Here is a 21,067-nt window from a genome sequence, read left to right on the forward strand (position 1 = left end):
TCCAAACTCCCATAAGACCCTATTTGCCCTGAAAGTACACAAAATTACCTTTCTAATGACAGCCAACTCGTCCCTGTTGCGTGTACTTCGAGAAATTTCTGTAAGAAAAGTGCACGTTTTCGGCTTTCGACCACTAGTCCCGCAGGCTTTGAAGAATTTCTTTTTTGAATTTTTTCACTGCAAAATGCGTCAGATTTCGGTAAACGGTTTTTCGAACAAATCCCTCTCATGGAAAGTTTGGGTTATCAATCTTCGCTGGGAACTGGTCGGGACAGGGAAATTCGAAATTTGAATTCTGAAATTCTAAAAAATTCCCAAAAATTGTTCCTTTGTTAAATTTATGAATTTTAAAGAATTTTAAGAATTTCCGAAAAATGCCGAATAATAAGCCTTGAGGTTGGGATAGTCAGTCGATGAATGATCACATAGAATTCGCGCGAAATCGAAGAAAAGTCCACCACCGATGCAGTCAAACCCGCTCGTGTATAAAGAGGTTCGATTCGATTTCTATCATAGGCACGGTGCATATTTTTATGATCAATCTGTGTGTGTGTCTGTGTGTCTGTACTGTGCTGAAAATGGTTTCACTTAAAATTTACATTGCAACGTTGACTAAAATTTAATATTTTTCTCTTTAGTATCTTGAAAACAGTAGCTGGTAACCTTTGGTAATTTTTGTTTTGTTTTGTATCAGTCGATTACTTCAAATTTCCTCGCTCACTTCCGACTCCAAGTCGCTGTTATTTTCGCTGACCGTCGCTTCGGTGGGCTCTACCAGTGCAACGCGAGCGTACTCATCGGTGTCGATGCTTTTGCAGAAATAGATGGCGTACTTCAGTTTCTCCAGCAGCACAGACTGTGTTAGAAGGAAGAGATTTCATTTGTTTGTGATTACCACTATCCACCGCAACACTACATATGAATAATCATCAACTTACCTTACACGAATACCGCGGCATTTTCAACAGGAAAAAGCATGTGTAACTCTCAGGCAAAAAGTGATCGGGAGGATTGTACTTGTCGAGTACTTGTAGTACGAAATCACGTCCACGAAAATCGGCTATCGTTCTGGGCAGTCGTGTACGGCCCCACACAAACCGTAGGAACAGAGATCGTTCCTGGTTGGAAAACTCTTCCATCACCTCCCAGAACCATCCGACCAATGGCGATGTGGCATCGATTCCCTTGTATGTGGCCACCGATTTCAGTAGAGTTAGAGGTATTTCAGGCGATCCGCAAACCATTGCCTGGGGAAATTACAACGTTTTAGCTACAAGAAATGCGTTGAATGATCCGACGATCTACCTGTAACTGAGTTGCTGTGAACAGCGATAACAGTGGCACGGGAATCACCTTCGACATGCCATCGCGGACCGCTTTCACTTGTTCATCGAATTCGTGCAGTCGATGGTTTAGGGCTAGTCGAACATACTCGTTCTTGTTTTGTGGCGTGATGCGAGTGTACCTGTAGCAATCAGTCATGGGGGTTTTGATCACTTTGTCTCTCGTGAGATTCAATTTCAATTGTTACCTAGTGGATAGTGGAACTTCGTGACCCTTGGCAGACGGAGTCGAAAATGGTAACTCTAAAGTTTGGAACACTTTCGGATCGTCCTCCATATCGCGAATGCACAACAAACTGGCAACGTAGTCTCGATCGACCTCGGTCAAATCAGATGGTCGAAGTGTTTCGCCAGCTAATTGCCGCCAAACTGGTTCGGCCAAACTGAAATAGAATTTCTCGTTATTTTCCTTTCTTTTGCTTTCCTCTTCCTCTAATAACTCACTTCAAGCTCAATGGCGACCCAGTTCTCACCGCTATTCCCATCAATACACCCAAGAATCGGAACATGTTCATTTGCAAGACAGACGTCAATGTTGGATCCAGTAAGAAGCAATCACGATTGGCACCTGCCTCTCCGGCACCGTTCGGCGTTTGAATTAGCAACGGAACGCTTCCATTTTGTAGTTCGTCACACATTTCAGCAATTGATTCGCTGAAACCACCACCGCAGTCGTCAACACTTTCACCAACGAATTTCACTTTCCACACTCTGTGCGGCAAGTACAACGCTTCCTGATTCAAAACCGGTAACTTTTGGACCATTTGACCGAATACACTCTTTAAACCATCAACGCCAGCCAATCCACCACTGGACCGAGATCGAGATCGTTTCACTTGAATGCGATTTAGTTCCACCACTGGTCCATGTTGTTTGTCTCGCACCATTGTCGTTTGGATGACTTTCCGGAATGATGCCTCTTTGATACTGTACACAAGGAGATCCTTCAGTGCACCAAGCGATAATTCGCCACTTATCGGTAGCATTGCAATGCATGGACATAACAGTTCGGAGAAATGGTGGAGAAGAACCAGTCTTGCGTGAAGGGCTTCTGGTGGAAGTTCTCTAACGAAATCGTACTCTAACGGTGGAATCGGAGGTGGACGAGAGCCTTCAGTTAATTGTGTAGTAGATAGTGCTAATGTATGTGCCGAGCCACATGTTACTTTGACAATATGCTTTCCCTGTAGCGATGCCACCAATCGAGGTCGTTGAATGGCCGACACAGTTCCATCGCCCAATTGTCCTTCGTCGTTGTCCCCCCAGGTAAACACTTCACCCTGATCACTACAGCAAACACAATGCAAACTTCCCGTTGCTATGGAAACGATTTTCTTTCCTTGCAGAGCGGCAACTTTTTTCGGCCGTCTCACATGGTCGACGGTACCATGGCCCAATCGATGATAGTCTCCTTTGCCCCATGTGTAGACCGATCCAGATCTGGTTAACGCCACTGAGAATTGAGATCCGCATTCGACTTTGTTCACACCAAGTCCAGCCAAACTCTCGATTTTCATTGGCACTTTACAGCCGTCACTGCCACCACGGCCCAATTTGCCTTGAATCACAAAAAGGAATTTCGGTGAATTAATTGACAATTCGTTAGACCAACGACAATTGGTCATGATTGAGTGCACAAGGGAAGATAGTTACCGTAATCCCCATCGCCGAAGCTCCATACGTTGTCGTCATCTTCGGAAATGAAAGAAATAGTTCAATTGAGTTTTATCACAACATTCTCGCACTTCTAATTAATCATTTCGAGTTTACCTGTTATGCATAACGTTTGTGCATCGCCACTGCCACAAGCAATGTCAACACACCGATAATTCAGCAGTGCTTCAACCAATTTCGGTCTCAGCTGATCTTCAGAGTCTCCATGCCCCAGTCGACCATATCTACCTTTCCCAAATGTCATCACATGTCCAGACGATGTTATCACAGCACTATGCGCAGATCCACAAGCAATGTCCACGATACCGATACCCGACAATGATTCGATGAGTTTCGGTCGATCGTAGTTGACTCGGTTGCCATGGCCGAGCTTACCGTCTTCACCTTCTCCCCAGGAGTAAACGTTTCCCGAATCTAAACATCGTTCGATTCATTAAAGTGAGAACTGCGACACCGAAATACTACCTCAACTTACCAGTCAGCGCAAGGCAATGCTTTCCACCCGAATTAACGGCAACTTTTTTGATGAACACATGCTGCAACGATTCAACCAGAACTGGAGTTGAAATTGAATCTGTTCCGCCGATACCTAGTCGACCGCCAGCACCATATCCAGTAGCAAATAGTCTGCCATCCGGTGTGACAGCGAACAGCGTTTGCTCTCCGCCACATAATTGAATTGGTCGTAAAAGGCTCAGCGATTCACACGGCGTTGGAGACTTAATTCGTCCGCCTTCCAGTCCACCCAATTGCCCGCGATGATTATGTCCCCATCCGTAAATGGTACTCGCCCCATTGCATGATAACTTCCAGTCTTCGGGTCGTCTATTCAGCCACTGTAACAATTGGCGATCGTGTTGTGCTTTGAAAATTGTATGGTCCTCCTGTAGGTACTGATTCTCCTGTTCTCGCATCTCGCCATCCGATGGAATGCTTGCCAAAGATATCACCGAATCGATGTACTGAACCAAACTGGACGACGCCGATGAATATGATGTGGTAGCGTTGTGACTGCTCGACAGTGAAGTCATTGATGATGACAATCCATTTGCTCCACCAAACATCGCTGAAACCGATTGATTCGGCAACATGTCGGCCAATTTCTTCCGGACTTCCATAACAAATGCTCGGGGCAATGGTGTTCGATTAATGAGTGACTGAGCGACACGTACGGCACAGCAATATCGTCTAAATGAAGGAAAATATTTTGTCAGTTCGTGTCTATACGAATCTTGAACCGGAGTTGAAAAACATACTTAAACCATGCCCACTTATGGATGTCAGCCGATATCAATGAGTCCAATTGCATGTCACAAGCCAGAGCGGCCATAGTTTTGAAGTACTCCGAATGCATCAAATGAACGCCTCCTCGGACTTGAGATTCTTCATACTCGTACTGCCTCAGTAAGCATGGCAAAAATGGCATCAGGAACGAGCTCAACGATGGATCCAGCGGTTTCGGCGAATACTTCGACGTGAGAATTTCATGCAATTTCTTGAGCGCCCAAATTCTTTGTGGGGTCGTTAAAGTGGATAGTTGGGCACAAGCTGACACGGCAGCAGCAAGTCGCAATAGTATGCCCTTATTGGATGGCACTAGTCGTGGATCGAGCAATGCCATAACCAAGTCCATTGACGGTTGAGATAATACTGCACGATCAGAGCCGAGCTCTTGCAGGAAAAACGGTGGCATTATGGCGTGAACCCAAAATTTCCAACCCCAACCGTTGACGGAACTGTCACTGGTGAATTTCCAACGCATCTCGTCGCCTTGGATTCGTATCTCCGGTGCCCATTGTGCGAACTCCCGACCCGAACGACTGGCAACAACTCGACCTGATCCATCCATAATGATCAGCGGATCGTTTCGCTTTTCTGTCGAACATTGTGTGTCGAATTCTAGTCGTAAAGCTTCGGCTCCCGGTATTTTTACGTGACCTGAACAACCACAGAGAGAAAGTCATTAGCGTCATCATTCATACGCATTGCGCTTTTGTGTCGACTTACCAACAAGAGTGATGTCGTCGATATACGGATGACTGGTTTCCTGAACAACTGGTTTCGGCATTTTACCGAGAAAATGTCTCGACGTGCACAGATCTTCCAATTCCGTGATGCATGTTTCCAAGATCATGCTGCCAATCGCTGACGAATTGGTGCCCAATGCAATGAGAGTGTTTGCAATTGTTTGAGACGTATTTCCCGATCCAGTACGGCCAGCCACACTTAATTTTAGCAATTCCAGCAATCCTTTCGCCTCAGACTCTCCCAGCAGTGACGTAAATTCATCCAATCCAGCCACACCATTTTCATTGATCACTTCATCCTGATGTGTCATCGTCGCTGCCATAACGGACATTGACAATTTCGATTGTTTTTGGGTGGCATTACAGCTAGATATAGATGCGGACAGTGAAACGGAACCAGTTAACGATTGAAAAGCTGCAAAAGGTCCTGCCGGCAATGGAGGCAATGATTCGCTATCTGGAGACGCATCGACCAAAGCAAGTGTTGCCGGATCAACTCGTTCCGCAGGACCCTCACCACCACCTTTAGCTATAACTTCCGGATTGTTTAACGGATTATTTGGATTGTGCAGCGACTCCAGTTCTTTGAAGTAATTGTCGTTGTCTCCGCTCTTTTCCGAATAATTGACCACCTGACTGTGACAAGCCAATGCCGCCTGGATGCACTGTCTGGCTTGGAGAATGCTCATAGCGTTCAGTACGTGACTTAGTGCAACTTGACGCGCACTGTTCGATTCCAGTGAAAGAAGTATCGCCGACAGGGACTGTTTCGGTGATTTCAATGTTCCCGGTTGATGTATCACTTGCGGTTCCTGATCGTAAATGCCTAGTCCATTACTACCCAACGGATCTTTCGTGGACGAAAATGGGAGCGGCTCTTTCTTATCTTCTTCGACTGTTGATTGGGCTAGACACCAGGCAACTGAATGCGAAGAACCACACGCGACTCTATTGACGAACACTGAATCCAGACCAACCACAGCAATTGGCTTCTTGTTGACCGATGTCGTTCCGGAACCCTGAGCAGATACAAAACGGAAAGTTAAACGGAAAATATTTTGAGAGAGACAAGTTAATCACTTGTTGTCCGTGATCGTTATCTCCCCAGGCGAAAACTTGTCCCGTATCAGTCACTGCAAGACAGTGTAGAGCGCCAACAGCTACGGAAAAAAAATGTTTCAAATTTTGTAGGAATAGAGACACGTCTACTCAAAGGATTAGTTAACATACCAACGTGAATAACTCGTAAACCTCGAAGTCCCTGAATAGGTGTCGGCTTTCGCACATGCTGATCTGAATTATGACCCAATCGATAGTAGTCTCCCTTACCCCAGGTCCAAATTTCACCAGCTAAAAAACGGTTCAATTGAAAATCTCTTTGAGTCCGAAGAATGCAAATTTATCCAAACCTTTCGTCAAAGCCAAACTGAACTGAGCTCCACACTCGATTTGAATAACGCCAACGCCATTCAATCGTTCCACTTGATGCGGAACTGAGCACCCTTCAGATCCTCCTCGGCCTAATTTCCCAAAATCTCCGTCACCCCACGAAAACAAGAGTCCTGCAACGTACATCGGTGTTTTCAACGGGAAAGAGGAAGCAATAAGCAAACTGAAAACCATTCACTCACCAGCTTCTGTTAATGCCAACGTCTGTGCATCGCGACTACCACAAGCCACTTGAACGATGCGATGATCCAATAAAGCCGTCACCAGTTTCGGTTTCAATTGTGTACAATTGTCGCCATGTCCCAAGCGTCCGTATTCACCTAGACCCCACGTGTAAAGCTCGCCCGAACTAGTAATAGCAGCACTGTGCGACGAACCGCAAGCAATGTCACGGATTCGTTTCGATTTCAATGTTTCGATCAACTTCGGTTTGTCCAAGGTCAAACGATTTCCGTGACCCAATTTTCCGTCTTCGCCTTCGCCCCAAGACAATACTTTTCCGTCCAACGTCAACGCCATAGCTGAAATGCAGTCAAGTGTAAAGAGAGTTTAAGGTATAGACAGACGTGCAAGAACCAACCATGTTTGCCTCCAGAATGAACAGCTACTTTCTTCACCACGTACTGATTGAGAATCGGTACCTTTCTCGGCGTCGAAACGTTGTAGTTATGGCCCAGACCTAAACGTCCATTCGTACCTTCACCACATGCGTACACTTTTCCGTCTTGCGACACTATGAACAGCGACTTGGATCCACCCGATATCCAGACCGGACGCAATTGACTCAGTGTGGGTGAAGCGGTCGGAACTTTGATTTTGGATCCTTTCAGGCCGCCGAGTTGCTCTTTATCGTTCAGTCCCCACACAAGAACCTTCGGCAACTGATCTTTTGAATGCTTATCTTCTGGATAGGACGATGACGAACAACTGGGCTCAAATGTCGAATCAAATTCGGTTGCCAGGAATGCAGCATTGGTGAGAATTAGATCCAGATCCGTTTGCTTACGACGACCGATAATGTTGACTCCATGAACCTTGAAAAGTTGAATGTTCCTTTACATCCGGTTCTACTACAAAAGAAGGACAACCTTTTACCTTGCATTGAATGCCATTGTTGCGGTTCTGTTTGATAACAATTTCTATCCAGTTATAGTAGTCCCTGACATCAGACAGCAATTGAATCACAGTGTCTGTGGGTTTCACATACACCCAACTATCGAAGAAAAGACGAAAATATTTGAGTGTCAAGGCAAAGGTTCGGCACACACTGACTCACCCAAAGTCTTTCAATGTGTCAACACTATCGCCGACCCGCACAACTACTAACGATGGCATATGCGACCGATCAGCCGGACTAACTGTTATTGTTAGCAAATGAACGAGAACGTTTTCGTGCATTTCCAGTCTGATCCAATTCTTTGCTATGCCACCCGAAGAGCTTTGCCAGTAGTTGGTAGATTTGTCCAACAAGTGCTTGGCCATGGACTCGTTCGACGAAACCGTTAGCGATCGTATACATCTGAAAGGGTAGAGACTTATATTGTTGGAAGGGAAGTTGAAGTTTTGTCTAATCACCTTGACCAGTCTTCAATTAAATCCCCGCCGATCGACGACTCATTTGGAGCGGATGAAGAGTTACCCTGGAAATGAAATAATTGAAAATCTTCAGAAGCTACAGGGAAGAGTGTCTGTCAGAACAAAAATGCGTTCTGGTCAAAATGTCCTTTGACTATGATTGAATTAGGTCGACCGAGCTTCAGTCACAACTTTCATCTCTCATGAATCACACTTTGAAACGCAGAACTTAAAACTCACCTGAGAATTCGTCACCAATTCCATTTCACTCAGCTGTCCCGTCCAACTGAATTGTTGCGGAAAGTCTACCGTAACATCTCCGTTGTCGTTGATAGCCGTAACGACACCCACACTTCCTCGCACAACCGAACCCCATTTATAGCGCGGTGCTGACACATTCGCTTTGATTCGAACGTGTGATCCAATGACTATGGTATTATCGGTGGCAGTAGTGTCTTCCTTTGGAGGCTCTAGTATTTCTGCAATTTGTAGAAAAACGAAAAATTGTAAAAGGGTCAAGGTCATGGTCAAAATTCCGTACCAATATGCACGAAACACATCCAATACGCTGCCGAATGAATCTGCCAATCCACTTGAACGTTCAAATCGTGCAGTCCTTCTGCATCCACTTTGACAACGGTGCCAATGTCGCCTTTGTGAATCTCTTCGAAATCTCTGCAACATCTGACCGTCATACCGGGAACGATTTTTTCCCGGACATACTGAGCATACGCATCGGCAGTTTGAAAGTCGTCACGCGACGCATATTTATCGTTGACAAAGAAACATTCCACCGTATCGATGCTACCGCAATCGGAGTCCGAATCGCCATTCAAATCATTTTGTTTGGACGCGTTTTGTAGCGGCGGACACTGGTCAGGATGTTCCAAAATCCATTGGACGATTTGGTCAACATTCGGCTGATCGGGTTGACCGGCGACTGCTTTCAGTGCCAAGTTGATTGACTTGCGTGAAAATCCCATTTCGACGATCTGTGCGATCATTGGCGATAGTTTCCGGTTCGACGCTCGGGCTCCCGAACACACGTTCGAACTTTCACTGGACGGTGTTGGAATGTCATCCAACAGTCCATCGTTGTAAATCGGAACTCCATGGATAAGTGTTGGATGAACTGGTGGCGGTATGGGGCGTTTAGCAGTAGCCAGAGGTGCATTAATTTCGGTGTGAATATGACTAGACAGCAATTGGGATAAGGCTAAGGCTGCCAGTGTCAGATCTGTGTAGGTGTACTGGGCTTTAAGTGGATTAGCCTGTGTGGCCCGTGCCAAAATCGTTTGGATCAGCAGTTCATTGTTGCTAACATGTTGTTCATCCGATGAGCCACCGTCATTTTGACTATCCGGCGAAACATTTTCATTTCCATGCTCGCTAATACTTTCGTCGGACGAGTATCGAGAGATGCCAGGAGCTCGTTGCCGTAAAATTTTCCGCAAAATATTTTGATGACGAAACAGTACGCTGGTCCCGTTCAGTGCAGCCAAGTGGATTTGTTGCGAGCGGAGCTGCGCCACATTAATCTGATTCGATGCCAGATTCGTCTTCCATTCGGTGGGGCCGTTTAGTAGAACTGTCCAGGAATTTATCAACATTTCGTTGAGTTTCATGCGCGACAAACTGAAAGCGCCAACGTCGGCACAATCTGGAAAGGAAGAAGTGTGAAAAGCAAGACCGAGTGTCCCACGAAATGTTCGGAAATTTACCTTGAGCCACAGCAATCGACAGTTTCTTCACCTCGGACGAATGGTGCACGTTTGCCATTACCTTTCCTTTCGGCGTAAAACTGGTAATCGTTCCTCGGACTCCATCATGCGTAATATTCAATCCAATGCGAGGTCGACTATCAACACCACCGATCAGACTCAATGCAGCGACAATCAGTCCCTTTTCTTGTTCATTGCTGCAGTCGTCCTGTTCATCCAAAAACTCCGTGCTGATGCAAAGCTTATTCGAAAGAAACGAATTGATCGGACCATTCCAAAGTGGTAAGGTGTGCAGTCGTCGCAGCAGACCTAGCAGCTCCTCGGCAACTGTACTGGAATTCGATGCGCCCAGCAATACACGTGCTTTCAGATCCGATGGATTCTGAGCCAAGGACAAATCGTTGGGACAATAGAGAATGATTTTCCCAAGGCAGGCGAACAGTTTCTCCACCAACGACAGGGTCAGTTCGCTTTGCGTTTCATCGCAATTGACGAGAGTCGCTTGCAACAGCCGTAGACTGTGGACCTTTTTGTATACATCCTGTTCACAGGTGATCGGTGCGTTCAGTATGTCGATGTGGAGTTTGATCCAGATGGGCGACGTCAAAAATTTCGAAAATTGTTTGGGCTGCGAAATGGCACGCAGAAAGCCCAACGTCGTCCAATGTTCGAGTCCCTGGTTCAGAAAACCAATCTTGGACGACAACACCGACCGGAACATAGATGCCACACACGCAACCGCATTCTTCTCCATTTTATCGCCGTGTTGTCCAACGCAGACCGAAATGATTTTCAGCATTTTGGTGCAGCCACTTCTCAGAAGTTTCGTCGGATGTGAGTTGCCGGTTAGCTGCATTTCAATTAACGATACGTCGTCTTCGGTTTCGGTATCGGGCGATGCAACGCTTGAAGTGTTGTCGGCGAGTCTCAGATCGTATTGACCTTCTTTTCCCATCCGGTACGAGTTCGTTGAGCTTTAGATGTAAAACATAAGTAAGAAATGGACGAATGGCTGATCGAATGTCACACTTACCCATTGTCCCATTCCACTCGAACCCAACCATCATCTCCGACCTCCGATATTATTCGTCCGTTTCCACTGTCATCTTGGGAGCCCCATTTCCAGTCAACTCCCCGAACCACTCTTGTGCCAATTTTCATGAGTTTTGCTAGCTCGGATCCAGTCGCATTGGTTTTCGGTGCCCTTTTCACGATTGCATCCTCATAAACGAACGACTGTTCGTTGCCAATCTTGGACGCAGCCGGCTCTCCACCACATTGTCTCAGCAATCCCAAAATGCTGCCCAGCGCACCAGAATTTATGACCAAACTGATTTCATCTCCGCCCAGATCCTTGGACAGTATGCCGAACACGCCGAGCAGAAAGCGGGCGCGCGGTAATTTCTTGAGGAACACGTACGTACCCAAATTGGAATTGTCTTTGCCGGCGTGCGATTTCTGTTTGCCGAAGATTTGCTCCTGATTCACAAACTTTTGCATCTCAACGATTGCCCATTCAATAATGGTCTTGTGGCACAGCAACAGGTCGGCCTTCTGGAAAGCCGTTATCATATTCAGATCGTCCATAATGTTGCCCAGATAATGTTGTTTCGATTTCTCGAGAAAGAGGCCCAGGTAGCCGCTCAGCACGTTGTACGCAACGTCGTCCAATAAACCTTTAACACTCAACAGTTCGGCAAACATTTCCAGTCCTCGTTTACGTATTTGATACCGTTGCACCTGACAGTACATGGCTCGTCGCAACGTTTCCACATCGCAATTTTCTTGTAATATAAAATCGACAATCAACGTCATCACCGACGACAGCGATTCACTGTTGTCACAGATTTGCATCGATTTCTCGCTCAATTTTGCAATGAAATCATTCACGAACTGATCGTCCCATTCGTTGGCCTTGAATCGACGACAATTTTCCAAATTGTTCGGAGTCTTTGTATCACCACCGTCGATCGGATCGCGTTTTTCCAACGTTACATTGCTATCGTTTTCACCGGCGATTTTCCTGCCATCCACCTCATTGCTCAGCAAATTGTCCGTTGAGCTAATTTTCTTTAGATTTTCATTCGAATGCAGCTTGATACCGGTCTGACTCTGTATCGTCACGTTGAGTATATCGTCGGGTTTGGCGATGTCGTGCAAAACCTTTGCGGTTCGGATATCGTTTATGATCCGTTTCACCAGCGATTTGAATCGGGTTGGTTTGCGCAGAATATTCAATCGCTTCAACGCTAACTGTTCCATGCTAATGGCCGGCCGCACTTCATACAACAGAAACCGGCATTTTTCCAACATTGGTGCGCACACTTCTTTGTAGCTTCGGTTCAGTTGCTGTCGCGTCTTAATTAACGTAAATTTGGTTTGATGAACGAGTCGGATGACATCCGCCACAGGTGTCGGCAGTTTATCACTTGCACCACTTAGTTCTCGATCGACTACAGCCAGCACTAACGGACCCAAACTTTGATGCCGAATGAACACAGCCGTGAGGTTTCGTTCAAGTTCGCTGATCGGATGTTCAGTGGGAAAGTCTTGGTGCCAGATGAAACTGTTCTCCTTGCAAAATCGGTCCGCAATGGTGTACCACGTCGATACCAATGGATCCGTTAATCGTGCTTCACTCAATCCGGTTAACAGTGAGTCGACGCGATGAGTAATAAGCTGAAACGGAAATTTCGTTTCAATCTCTTCCACGGTCAAGTCGCCAGTTAACTCACCATGTGTGGCCACAGAGCTGGTTGTGGCAGTTCAGAGGCGAATATACTAGACGCTTCTGTCGGTGTACTGCCAGTGGATGCACTGCTACGTGCTTCACCCTTCTCTTCATCGAATGGATTCGACGGTTGTAAGACCTGCAGACCACCACTCAAAATCGGTGATTTCAACAGACTCTTGCACGAAATTTCGGCTGGTTGAAGTATGGGCCCTCGTTGGAGTATGCAAGCTCGTAGACCGAGTAGATAGGCCAACGCTTGTTCGGTGTTTAAATGGGTCAATGAAATGTTCTGGAATCCAGACGCCTGAAATAGAGACCAGAAGGAAGTGAAGTGAATTACCACTCGAATGAGCATCGCAATTACCTTGTCATCGCTGTCGTTGTGGGCAAACTTTCCGACCTTCAAGTGCGAAGTAATATGTTCGAATGGGACGCGATACAATGGATTTGAAAGTTCACTGGTCAGATCTTTCCCAGCTCCATTGGACAGCAATTCATTGACGTAACCGATGTCGCAACTGAAACGATTCAAGTTGAAAATTTGAGCTAACTTCGACGTTAATATGTCGTCGTCACACTTACTGGTAACCATCCACGTCGTACACATGACCGCTGATGATGATCCATTTACCACCCGAAAGGATGTGATTTTCAATGTCGCATTGTCGTATCACCACAGCATCGTCCTGAGCTGAAACTGGTTTCGGTGATCCGCGGCAAAAGATTGCTGGCCAACCCATGTTATCCGTGTCTTGAACATCAGCATCGCATATGATTCGATTCAAGCAGTCCAAGCAATTCAACAGCGGCACAAACAGTTTCGTCCATTCGAACGACGGCAAAATGGTAGTGGTACAATCACGATGCAATAGAACGAGTCCCACAATGAGTTCGTAGAGCAGTGTGTCCGATATATCGGCGGCTAGGACCGGAACAATTCCTTCTTTTCCTTGTAGAATGATTTCGTTCGCTTTCGTCAACGTTGCCACGGACAGCGTGATTATTTGTTGCATGTATTTGGCGAGCAATGCTTCCGCTCCAGCCAGATCTTCGTTCTTCGATTGATGCAAATGGGACAGAAGAAGTCGTTGGAAACGATGCAGTAAATCTAAACTGGGCGACGGAAACTCGGGACTTTCAGCCTGTGCATAATCATCTTCCGATTTGACATACGGACCGGCTAACAGTTGACCGAGACGAGCTTGTGTCAAGGCAGCATTATTGCGTAACAGTTGCTTGATCAGGTGCAATAACGGCAGATTGTGGCCACTTGACGAGTCTCCCGGTTCTGAATTGATGGCTTGTTTCAGTGCCGTTTGTAATCCTTCTTCTGCCATGAGGGAACCGACTAGTAAATCGGTCATGAATCTGTGTCCTGACGTTGATGTTGACGCACTAGGATCGGATGGAAGCAGGGATGTTAATGTTTGTGCTCTTTCGGCAGCAGTTGGTAGAAATACACTCCATCCGACCTGCAATGTCCACTGGGCTGCGTCCTGCATTGTTTTCAGTATTGTTGGTCCGCCAGCTAGGCTCAGTATTCGAGTTTTAAGACTGGTGAGAAGGCGGGAACCTTCGCCCAGTCCAACCGTTTGAGGATTGATGTTGTTTGTGATCAAGGCGTGTAACTGGAGCCGAAGCAAGTTTAATGAGGCCACTGCAATGCACTCAGATTCTTGGTTAGGAGGATGTCTGATCTCACTGGTAATGGCACACACAATCGCTAAAAGTTGATCGATTAACCGGAACGTTGATTCGGACAGGTCGACAATGAACGGAAGTTTCTTAGCGATTCCTGACGTGGACGTATTGCTCCATAGAATGGATTGTGCTGGACCACATGTTATTCCGGTTGTTCGTAGCGATGGAGGCGTAACTTGAATGGGTGTTGTAATCATCGTAGACGAGGATACCGACTTGGGACAAATCTGATTGTAATCATTGCGCCCAAAACCGTAAACTTCACCATTACTCGTCATGAGCAGACAATGTGCGCTACCGACTGCCACATCGACAATATTTTTACCTTCCAATGATTCAATTCGTCGTGGATGCGGCAGGTAGTCGCACAACTCAGCATTCGCTTTCGATTTTTCATCGGACATATCAGCCGAACAAGGTCGTGCACCATTTTTGTTGCTCCACACGTACACCGATCCGTCAAAAGACAAAGCCACATTGAATTCGGAGCATGAGAACACACGACAAATTCGCGTTAGTCCCTCGACTTGAACGGGAACTTGAGAACCACCACTGTACGAGCTATTTCCAGCTTTGCCCAGATCGACATCATTCCACGCGTAAACACTTCCATCCGATGTGACGCACAGTGAACCAGAATCTCCGGTCGACAATGCAACATCGACGACCATTTGACCAAACATCGCTTGCACTGCAATCGGAGCAAATTTCTCTTCCGAAACGACAGGCGCGCATCCAGTTACATTCCGACCGAAAGTGTATAGTCCTCCGGACACTGTTACAGCTGCACAATATGTGGCACCGCAATGAATGCTTTTGATGAACTTATCCGAAAAGGCATGAACTTTCAATGCCACGTCACCCCGATTCGATCGTCCATCGCCTACACCCAACACAAACACTTCACGTTTCTCATTCAATGCAAACAAATATTTTCCCTCGCACAAACCAGCAATCTGAATCACTGTACCGGCATCACAACCGGCAATGTCAACCGGTTCCACTTTCGGTTCGGACGTAATTTCATTGTCCAACATGAACACTTCACCGATGGTTGTCAGGATGTAGACCTGCTTCTCGGAGAAGATCATCTGCTTGATCGACGCGTTCGGTCCCAAGTCGATGAAGGTGGTTGAATATTTCGATCCCGTACCGAGTATCGGAAATTGCTCGGTAACATGCTCGGACGTAAATCCATAATTTTCCGATGAGACGGAGAATGAGCCAAGGGTTAGGATTTGTTGCAGTTGCTTGGTACGCTTGGGTGCGTAACTACCAGTTGGTAACTGAGGTTTGGCCAACCGATCCAAATGACTGATGATCACAACGGCTGCCTGTCGAAGATCGACATTGGCCGATTCCGATTCGGGTAAAGTGAGGAATCTAAACGGGAAAAATTTCTCTTGAATTCGAAACGCGAGCAAGTCACTACTGGCCATACCTTAAAAACGATTCCGTTGGACTAGCTGCATTATTCCCCTCCAGTACTTTTGCATGTGATTGACTCGATACATGTTCGTAACGTCGTAGAATGGGGACCAATGGCGCCCCATTGATTTGATTCGGTGTACGATTATCGTCCACATCCTTTTCCTTGTCCCACAGCGTCAGTAGCAAAAGAATGGCTTCGAGCGAAGCACTCAGCGTTCCCTTCTGCGAACCCAATTCCAACAGTAAACTGAGCGCAATATGACGATCAGCACGGGGAACCAAACATCTTCCGCCCATCACATCGCCCAAAACAACTTGACGCAGAAATTTGGTCGATCTTTCCAACACCTCAATCCACAATGCGGATACTTGTGACGAATCGAAGAGTGACGCTTCGGGCAGTCCTGTACGAATAACTTCGTTAACATTCCATCGCTCTATGGCAATGGCAAAAAGTATACCTTGAAGTGCTGCAAGTGCATCGGTGAGTAGTTCACTGCAGAGGTCAGTATCTTCGCCGGAACGCCAAGCACGTCGGAGAAATGCAAATGAAAAATTCAAGGCAGCTCGAGCTCCCACTCTAGCCAAAGCTGACTTTTCGGCATCTTTCGTTACCAAACTGTCGATGCTGCCGCATTTCTAGATTTCAAAGAAAAGTCGAATCGTTTGACGATTTGGGATAACATTTGGATGAGAGTACCTGATAGCTTCCGTCCACTTGTCCTTCAATGGGATCTGAATAGCAATCGACGTTCTTAGCGGACTTAAAACGAGCCAAGGCGATGAAGTAACGATGGTAAATGTTCAGACGCTGTTTGAGGTGAATGGCCGAGAGTGAATGGCTGGCTGCCTGGAGGGATAGTTCTCGTTGTTCCGTTAACAGTGATTTAATGCAATTGGCTCGCTGCTCCGTGTCTATAAGAAACATATTTTTTGTCGGTTAATTTTAGCAACCGATCTTAGTGGGAACAGTGCTGAGAACATACTTGGAATGGGTCCCCAGAGCCAAGAATCCAAAATTGTATCGGATGGTTCACATTGGGTGCGACTCTGCACCGTTGAACTTTTCTTTGTCGTCTCTTCGTCAAGCTGATGGCAAGCTTCACAATTGCATTCCGTTTCCGGACGACAGATACCCGTACAAGTCGAACCATTTGCACACAGGCACGATATATCAGCGACACCGCAATAATGTTTACCGATCGTGGTGTTGACATATGACACATATCCAGTTGAATTTATCACAGTACCCTGTTGAACTCCATCGCTAGCAATGAGTTCATTGTCTTTAACCAGATTATTGAATTGTTGAGCTGCACATTCCAAATCACGCAAAGCCCCATACAAATCGACCCTTAACCATTTTGCATCCAAATAAGGCAACGGCCGTAGGCATAAATCATTCGTTCCCATTGATGATATGTGAATTCAGGCTAAACAATTTGTTAAATCGAACAAATTTACATTTTTCGTCGTTCATATGAATTTTCCACCCTTTTTGACACTTAAACTGACTGTGGGTAACACAACACACTGACGTTAAACGAAAAACTGTTTATTTTGACCATCAACAGTTGATTACGCGATTCAATTTGTTGGATTTGAGATCGGTAATGGTTCTGTGACAAATGTCTTGCATGTGCACTAATTTAAACTTTGATTATCTAATTAAAAACGTCTGTAGACTGACGAGAAAAAAATTTTGAACTCAGACATTTGTTTTTCCAATTTTTGCTTTACCTTACGTTCTTTGGTTCGGGTTTGCTTTTGATGACATTCGTTACAGAATAGTAGATTATTGAACATCCAACCTAAACGATTTTTTAAGGATAAGAAAAGTCAATGAACGTCAACGCAAGGTATGGTCGAATGTCAAACTTTGTATGTAGCGGAGGACATAACAATCAAGACTGTATACAGCCTTGATAACAATTTCATACAAGCAAACTCACCTCTCATATGTTCGTTGTGATTTACCTTATTTTCTCCTCTCAATAGGCCATGAGAAAAATGCGTTTTGTTGACGATTGATCGAATGACATTTCTACTAAGAAAAGTTCGAAGGCTGTAAACTTTGGGAAGCTCACACAGACTACTTCCTTATTTGAACTGTCATTTTGTTCATGTTGTCAAAAATAGCATGGTGAATTTACGTTTTTGGTTTCGTGGAGAAAAACAGTAAGACACAACATATGAAAATCGTTGTCTTCACCTCTGGGAGAAATATGAAGATATTCCAACTCGAGCGATCGTTGCTCTTGTTGGAATTTTTTATTTTGTCGCCTCTAGGTAAACAAATAACCAAAGAAAGTGCGAATCAGGTTTGGTCTGTCCATACAAACCGGCGGAAATAACGATTTCATATAAAAAACACTCACCTTTCAAACAATGATTTTCACTGAGAGGTTAGTTTATATGAAATCGATATTTCCTCCGCTCCATACAAATTTTGACATTAGACCATAACTATACAGAGTATACTTTCATTGGAAATAACTATTACAACATCGAGGTTACCATCGATCAAGATTAACATGCAAAGTTCTTCGATTGTCGTTGCATATGTGCTGCACTGCACATGCACTTTGAGAATTGGCGAATTAAATTCGAAAAAGTTTGGGAAGATTGGCAGCTCTGCAAGGTTCATTACTCTCAGGGATCTTCTTACGTGTTTCATTACTTTCTTTATGGAGGAGATGTTATAGTGTAGAACTTGTAACTGCCAAGAATTCTATTTTAAATTATATGTCATGCTGTCAGAGGCTTCTCTCTAGAAGAACTTGAGAACAAGAGCCTATAGTTGAATTTTGAGTGAATCGGTGGATGAACAAATGTTCTACGAGGGAAGAAAAGTTGAAAATTTCATTTCCAGAATGTTTTTACAAGTCACCCGTGTAATTTCCAACTTTTTTCCCGAGGTAAATCCAAAGAGTTTTACAACAAGGGCTTATGTAGTTTCAGTGGAGGGGTGAAAATGACTATTTTCTAGCATACGTTGTGAAATAGTTATTTACGTATCGATTGAGGAGGCCGAAAGAGTTACGTATTAAGTTTTATATGCTGCCTACTGGGGACGAAAGTTGAAAAATGTAAGCCCAAGGGCCGAAAGTGACAGAAAATTGTAAGCCGAAGGTGCGTGAGCTTACATATCTGTCACTTTCGGCCGTGGGCTTACATTTTTTTCTTTCGTCCCGCAGTAGGAAGCATATAAAATAAATTTCAACGTACATACTGTGATATGAGAAAATCGTATACACAGCGGCGTTTGGTTTGGCGTGGACACTTTCAATATTAAGTTTTCAGCGTAAGTCCGCTTTTAGTAATAGAAAGTAGAACTCTATTTGACAGCTGTCACTCGAAGCACTTTTGCTTGAAGAGCGTTGGTTAGAATCAAAAAGTAAGCTTTAGCGACGTTTAAGATTGTAGTTTTTCGTCCAGAAATTGACGTTGCCTTTGTCAATGTTACTTTTTCGAGCGTTGTTTCGGATTTAAACTCAGCGGAGAACATTTTGGACTCAACAATTATAATCACGGTCGGTACAAATAACATTTTAGATTGATCATAGATTTAAGGCTTTCCAAAGAAATATTTTCGAGTGAGCGGCAGATTAACTGTTTTCATACCATCTAAGTATACAAACTTTCTTTGTCGATTTAAACCATCATATAATGGACCATATGGACACAAATATTATTCACTGCATTGCATCCACACCGAAGAAGATCAGACAACCAGAGAAAAACCATCAATGTAATGTCAATGTGCAGAGTAAAAACGAGAAATACACAAAAAAGATTGTGCGACTGTGAAAGGATTTTTTTTTCCTAAAAATAGTTTTCCATAATTTGTTGACGCAATTGCTGTTTTGAAAGAAAATAGTTTGATCCGCCTGTTGTCAGAAAAGCGGCAATGGATTCTGATTTCAACGATATTGGATTTCTAATGGAAAATGTTAAACAAGAACCTGCCCATGCGAATGAACTTGCTGGGCCACTGGCTGAAGATGCCGAAAGCACAGACACTATTCCCACATACATGACCGATTTCATTTTGGATTACATTAACCGATCGTTGAAGGTAAAATTGCATTTGAACGGAGGCGCCCAAGTCTTTCGATCGTTTTTTCCGGAAAATTATTCAAAATGTCTGCAACATTCTTTCATAGAACGAAGAGGAAGATACTCAGCCGGAATACAATGAAACGGATGGAGCCGACGGAACAAATGCTGAAGAATCTGTGGAAGACCTGATTGCACGGGCGGAAAACATGATTCGCGAAAATACTCGTCAAATCGATCAAATGAACATTCCTGAGACCACTACGATAGCTACGACCAATGATTGGATGCAACAGTTCATTGCACAGTCGGAAACTATGGAGGCAGATAATCCAACCAGCTCCGGGCAATGCACAACAACAACAACTTCAACTTCTTCCACCATCCATCTGACCGATGAATCGGGTAAGTGTAGCAAAATTGGAACGAGCTGAAGCAAGGAACTGATTTTAAATTGTCAGGCCAACCAGATGTGATTGAAGTGTCATATGTTGCTCCGGTTGCCACCGTTATTTCCGTCGACACCGACAGTGACGATGAGGTCATTTTCGTAAACAGTAACCAGCCACTGCGACCGAGGCCATCCGTTGAGATTCCTGTCATAGATCTATCCGATCAAGGTTCACCATCGGATCACCGCCTCCAGTCACCGGAACGAAACGACAGTCGAAAGCGTGCTGGCAGACCGGAAATTCCAAATCCAGATGAAACGTCGCCAGAGAAACAGTTTCGACACAGCTGTGCTATTTGTTTGGACGACGTAAAGGCGCCGCATTCCACCACATGTGGCCATATCTACTGCGGTGATTGTATCAAAAATGCGGTGAAAATCTTCAAAAAATGTCCATCGTGCAACAAGAAGCTGAAAACGAGTAATGTACATCCCATCTATTTGTAAGTCCTAGTCTGTAAGGGTCGTAGAGATTTACTAACCGTATTCAATAAATTAAGTGTGATAAATGCGATCAAATCTGTCGTTTCACTGTTTATGGGGTGAAGGGAATCGGGATCCAAATTGACGGAGACTGGTATTGTATGGTTATGTACGTCTTTCTCATTAACTGTGCCGCTCCCATCGACTCCTTAGTCATCAGCTTGATTTATAAAGTGAATCTGCAAGCTCAAAATGAGAGCCTCTCAGTGCAAGTCTGTCAAAATTCAGATAAAGTGCAGAATCCATCTAACATTTTGTACGTCCTTGAGTGACCCTTAAATCGATTCGGATGGAGAAAGAGAACAACCATGTTTGACGTGACTTCAAAAATATCAGTTTAGAACAAAGTCTGCAACCTCCTGGGGTTTGTTAACTGCGTTCTCACCATAGTCTAGATGTGACAGCAAACAATTTATTTT

General features: G+C 44.9%; 2 protein-coding genes across 3 annotated transcripts; one reads left to right on the top strand and one right to left on the bottom strand.

The window, feature by feature from the left end:
* Positions 1-600: 600 nt before the first annotated feature.
* Positions 601-17,398, bottom strand: LOC119076004 (probable E3 ubiquitin-protein ligase HERC2). Of its 2 annotated transcripts, XM_037182578.1 has the most exons (30): positions 17,221-17,398; positions 16,642-17,088; positions 16,356-16,570; positions 16,117-16,294; positions 15,666-16,059; positions 13,106-15,607; positions 12,888-13,041; positions 12,525-12,827; positions 10,823-12,468; positions 9,790-10,763; positions 8,610-9,728; positions 8,309-8,547; positions 8,069-8,133; positions 7,770-8,012; positions 7,589-7,706; positions 7,074-7,527; positions 6,676-7,014; positions 6,454-6,606; positions 6,275-6,394; positions 6,125-6,204; positions 5,025-6,063; positions 4,274-4,955; positions 3,493-4,205; positions 3,114-3,431; positions 2,997-3,035; positions 1,788-2,901; positions 1,532-1,726; positions 1,306-1,465; positions 939-1,247; positions 601-856 (listed from the first exon to the last, which is right to left on the bottom strand). In XM_037182578.1, exons 2-30 carry the CDS (start codon positions 17,066-17,068, stop codon positions 704-706), a joined length of 14,445 nt encoding a protein of 4,814 aa, XP_037038473.1. In that variant the 5' UTR covers positions 17,069-17,088; positions 17,221-17,398; the 3' UTR covers positions 601-703. The 2 variants fall into 2 exon arrangements, with proteins under 2 accessions (XP_037038473.1, XP_037038472.1); XM_037182577.1 differs by having other exon boundaries at positions 16,642-17,398.
* Positions 17,399-19,390: 1,992 nt separating this feature from the next.
* On the top strand, positions 19,391-20,684 carry LOC119076122 (E3 ubiquitin-protein ligase RNF4-like). The gene is made up of 3 exons (XM_037182791.1): positions 19,391-19,733; positions 19,822-20,119; positions 20,176-20,684. The coding sequence occupies exons 1-3, from the start codon at positions 19,566-19,568 to the stop codon at positions 20,610-20,612; spliced, it is 903 nt and encodes a 300-aa protein (XP_037038686.1). The 5' UTR covers positions 19,391-19,565; the 3' UTR covers positions 20,613-20,684.
* Positions 20,685-21,067: the final 383 nt, after the last annotated feature.

The sequence above is a fragment of the Bradysia coprophila genome, unplaced genomic scaffold (genome assembly GCF_014529535.1).
Source record: "Bradysia coprophila strain Holo2 unplaced genomic scaffold, BU_Bcop_v1 contig_232, whole genome shotgun sequence".
Lineage (NCBI taxonomy): Eukaryota > Metazoa > Arthropoda > Insecta > Diptera > Sciaridae > Bradysia > Bradysia coprophila.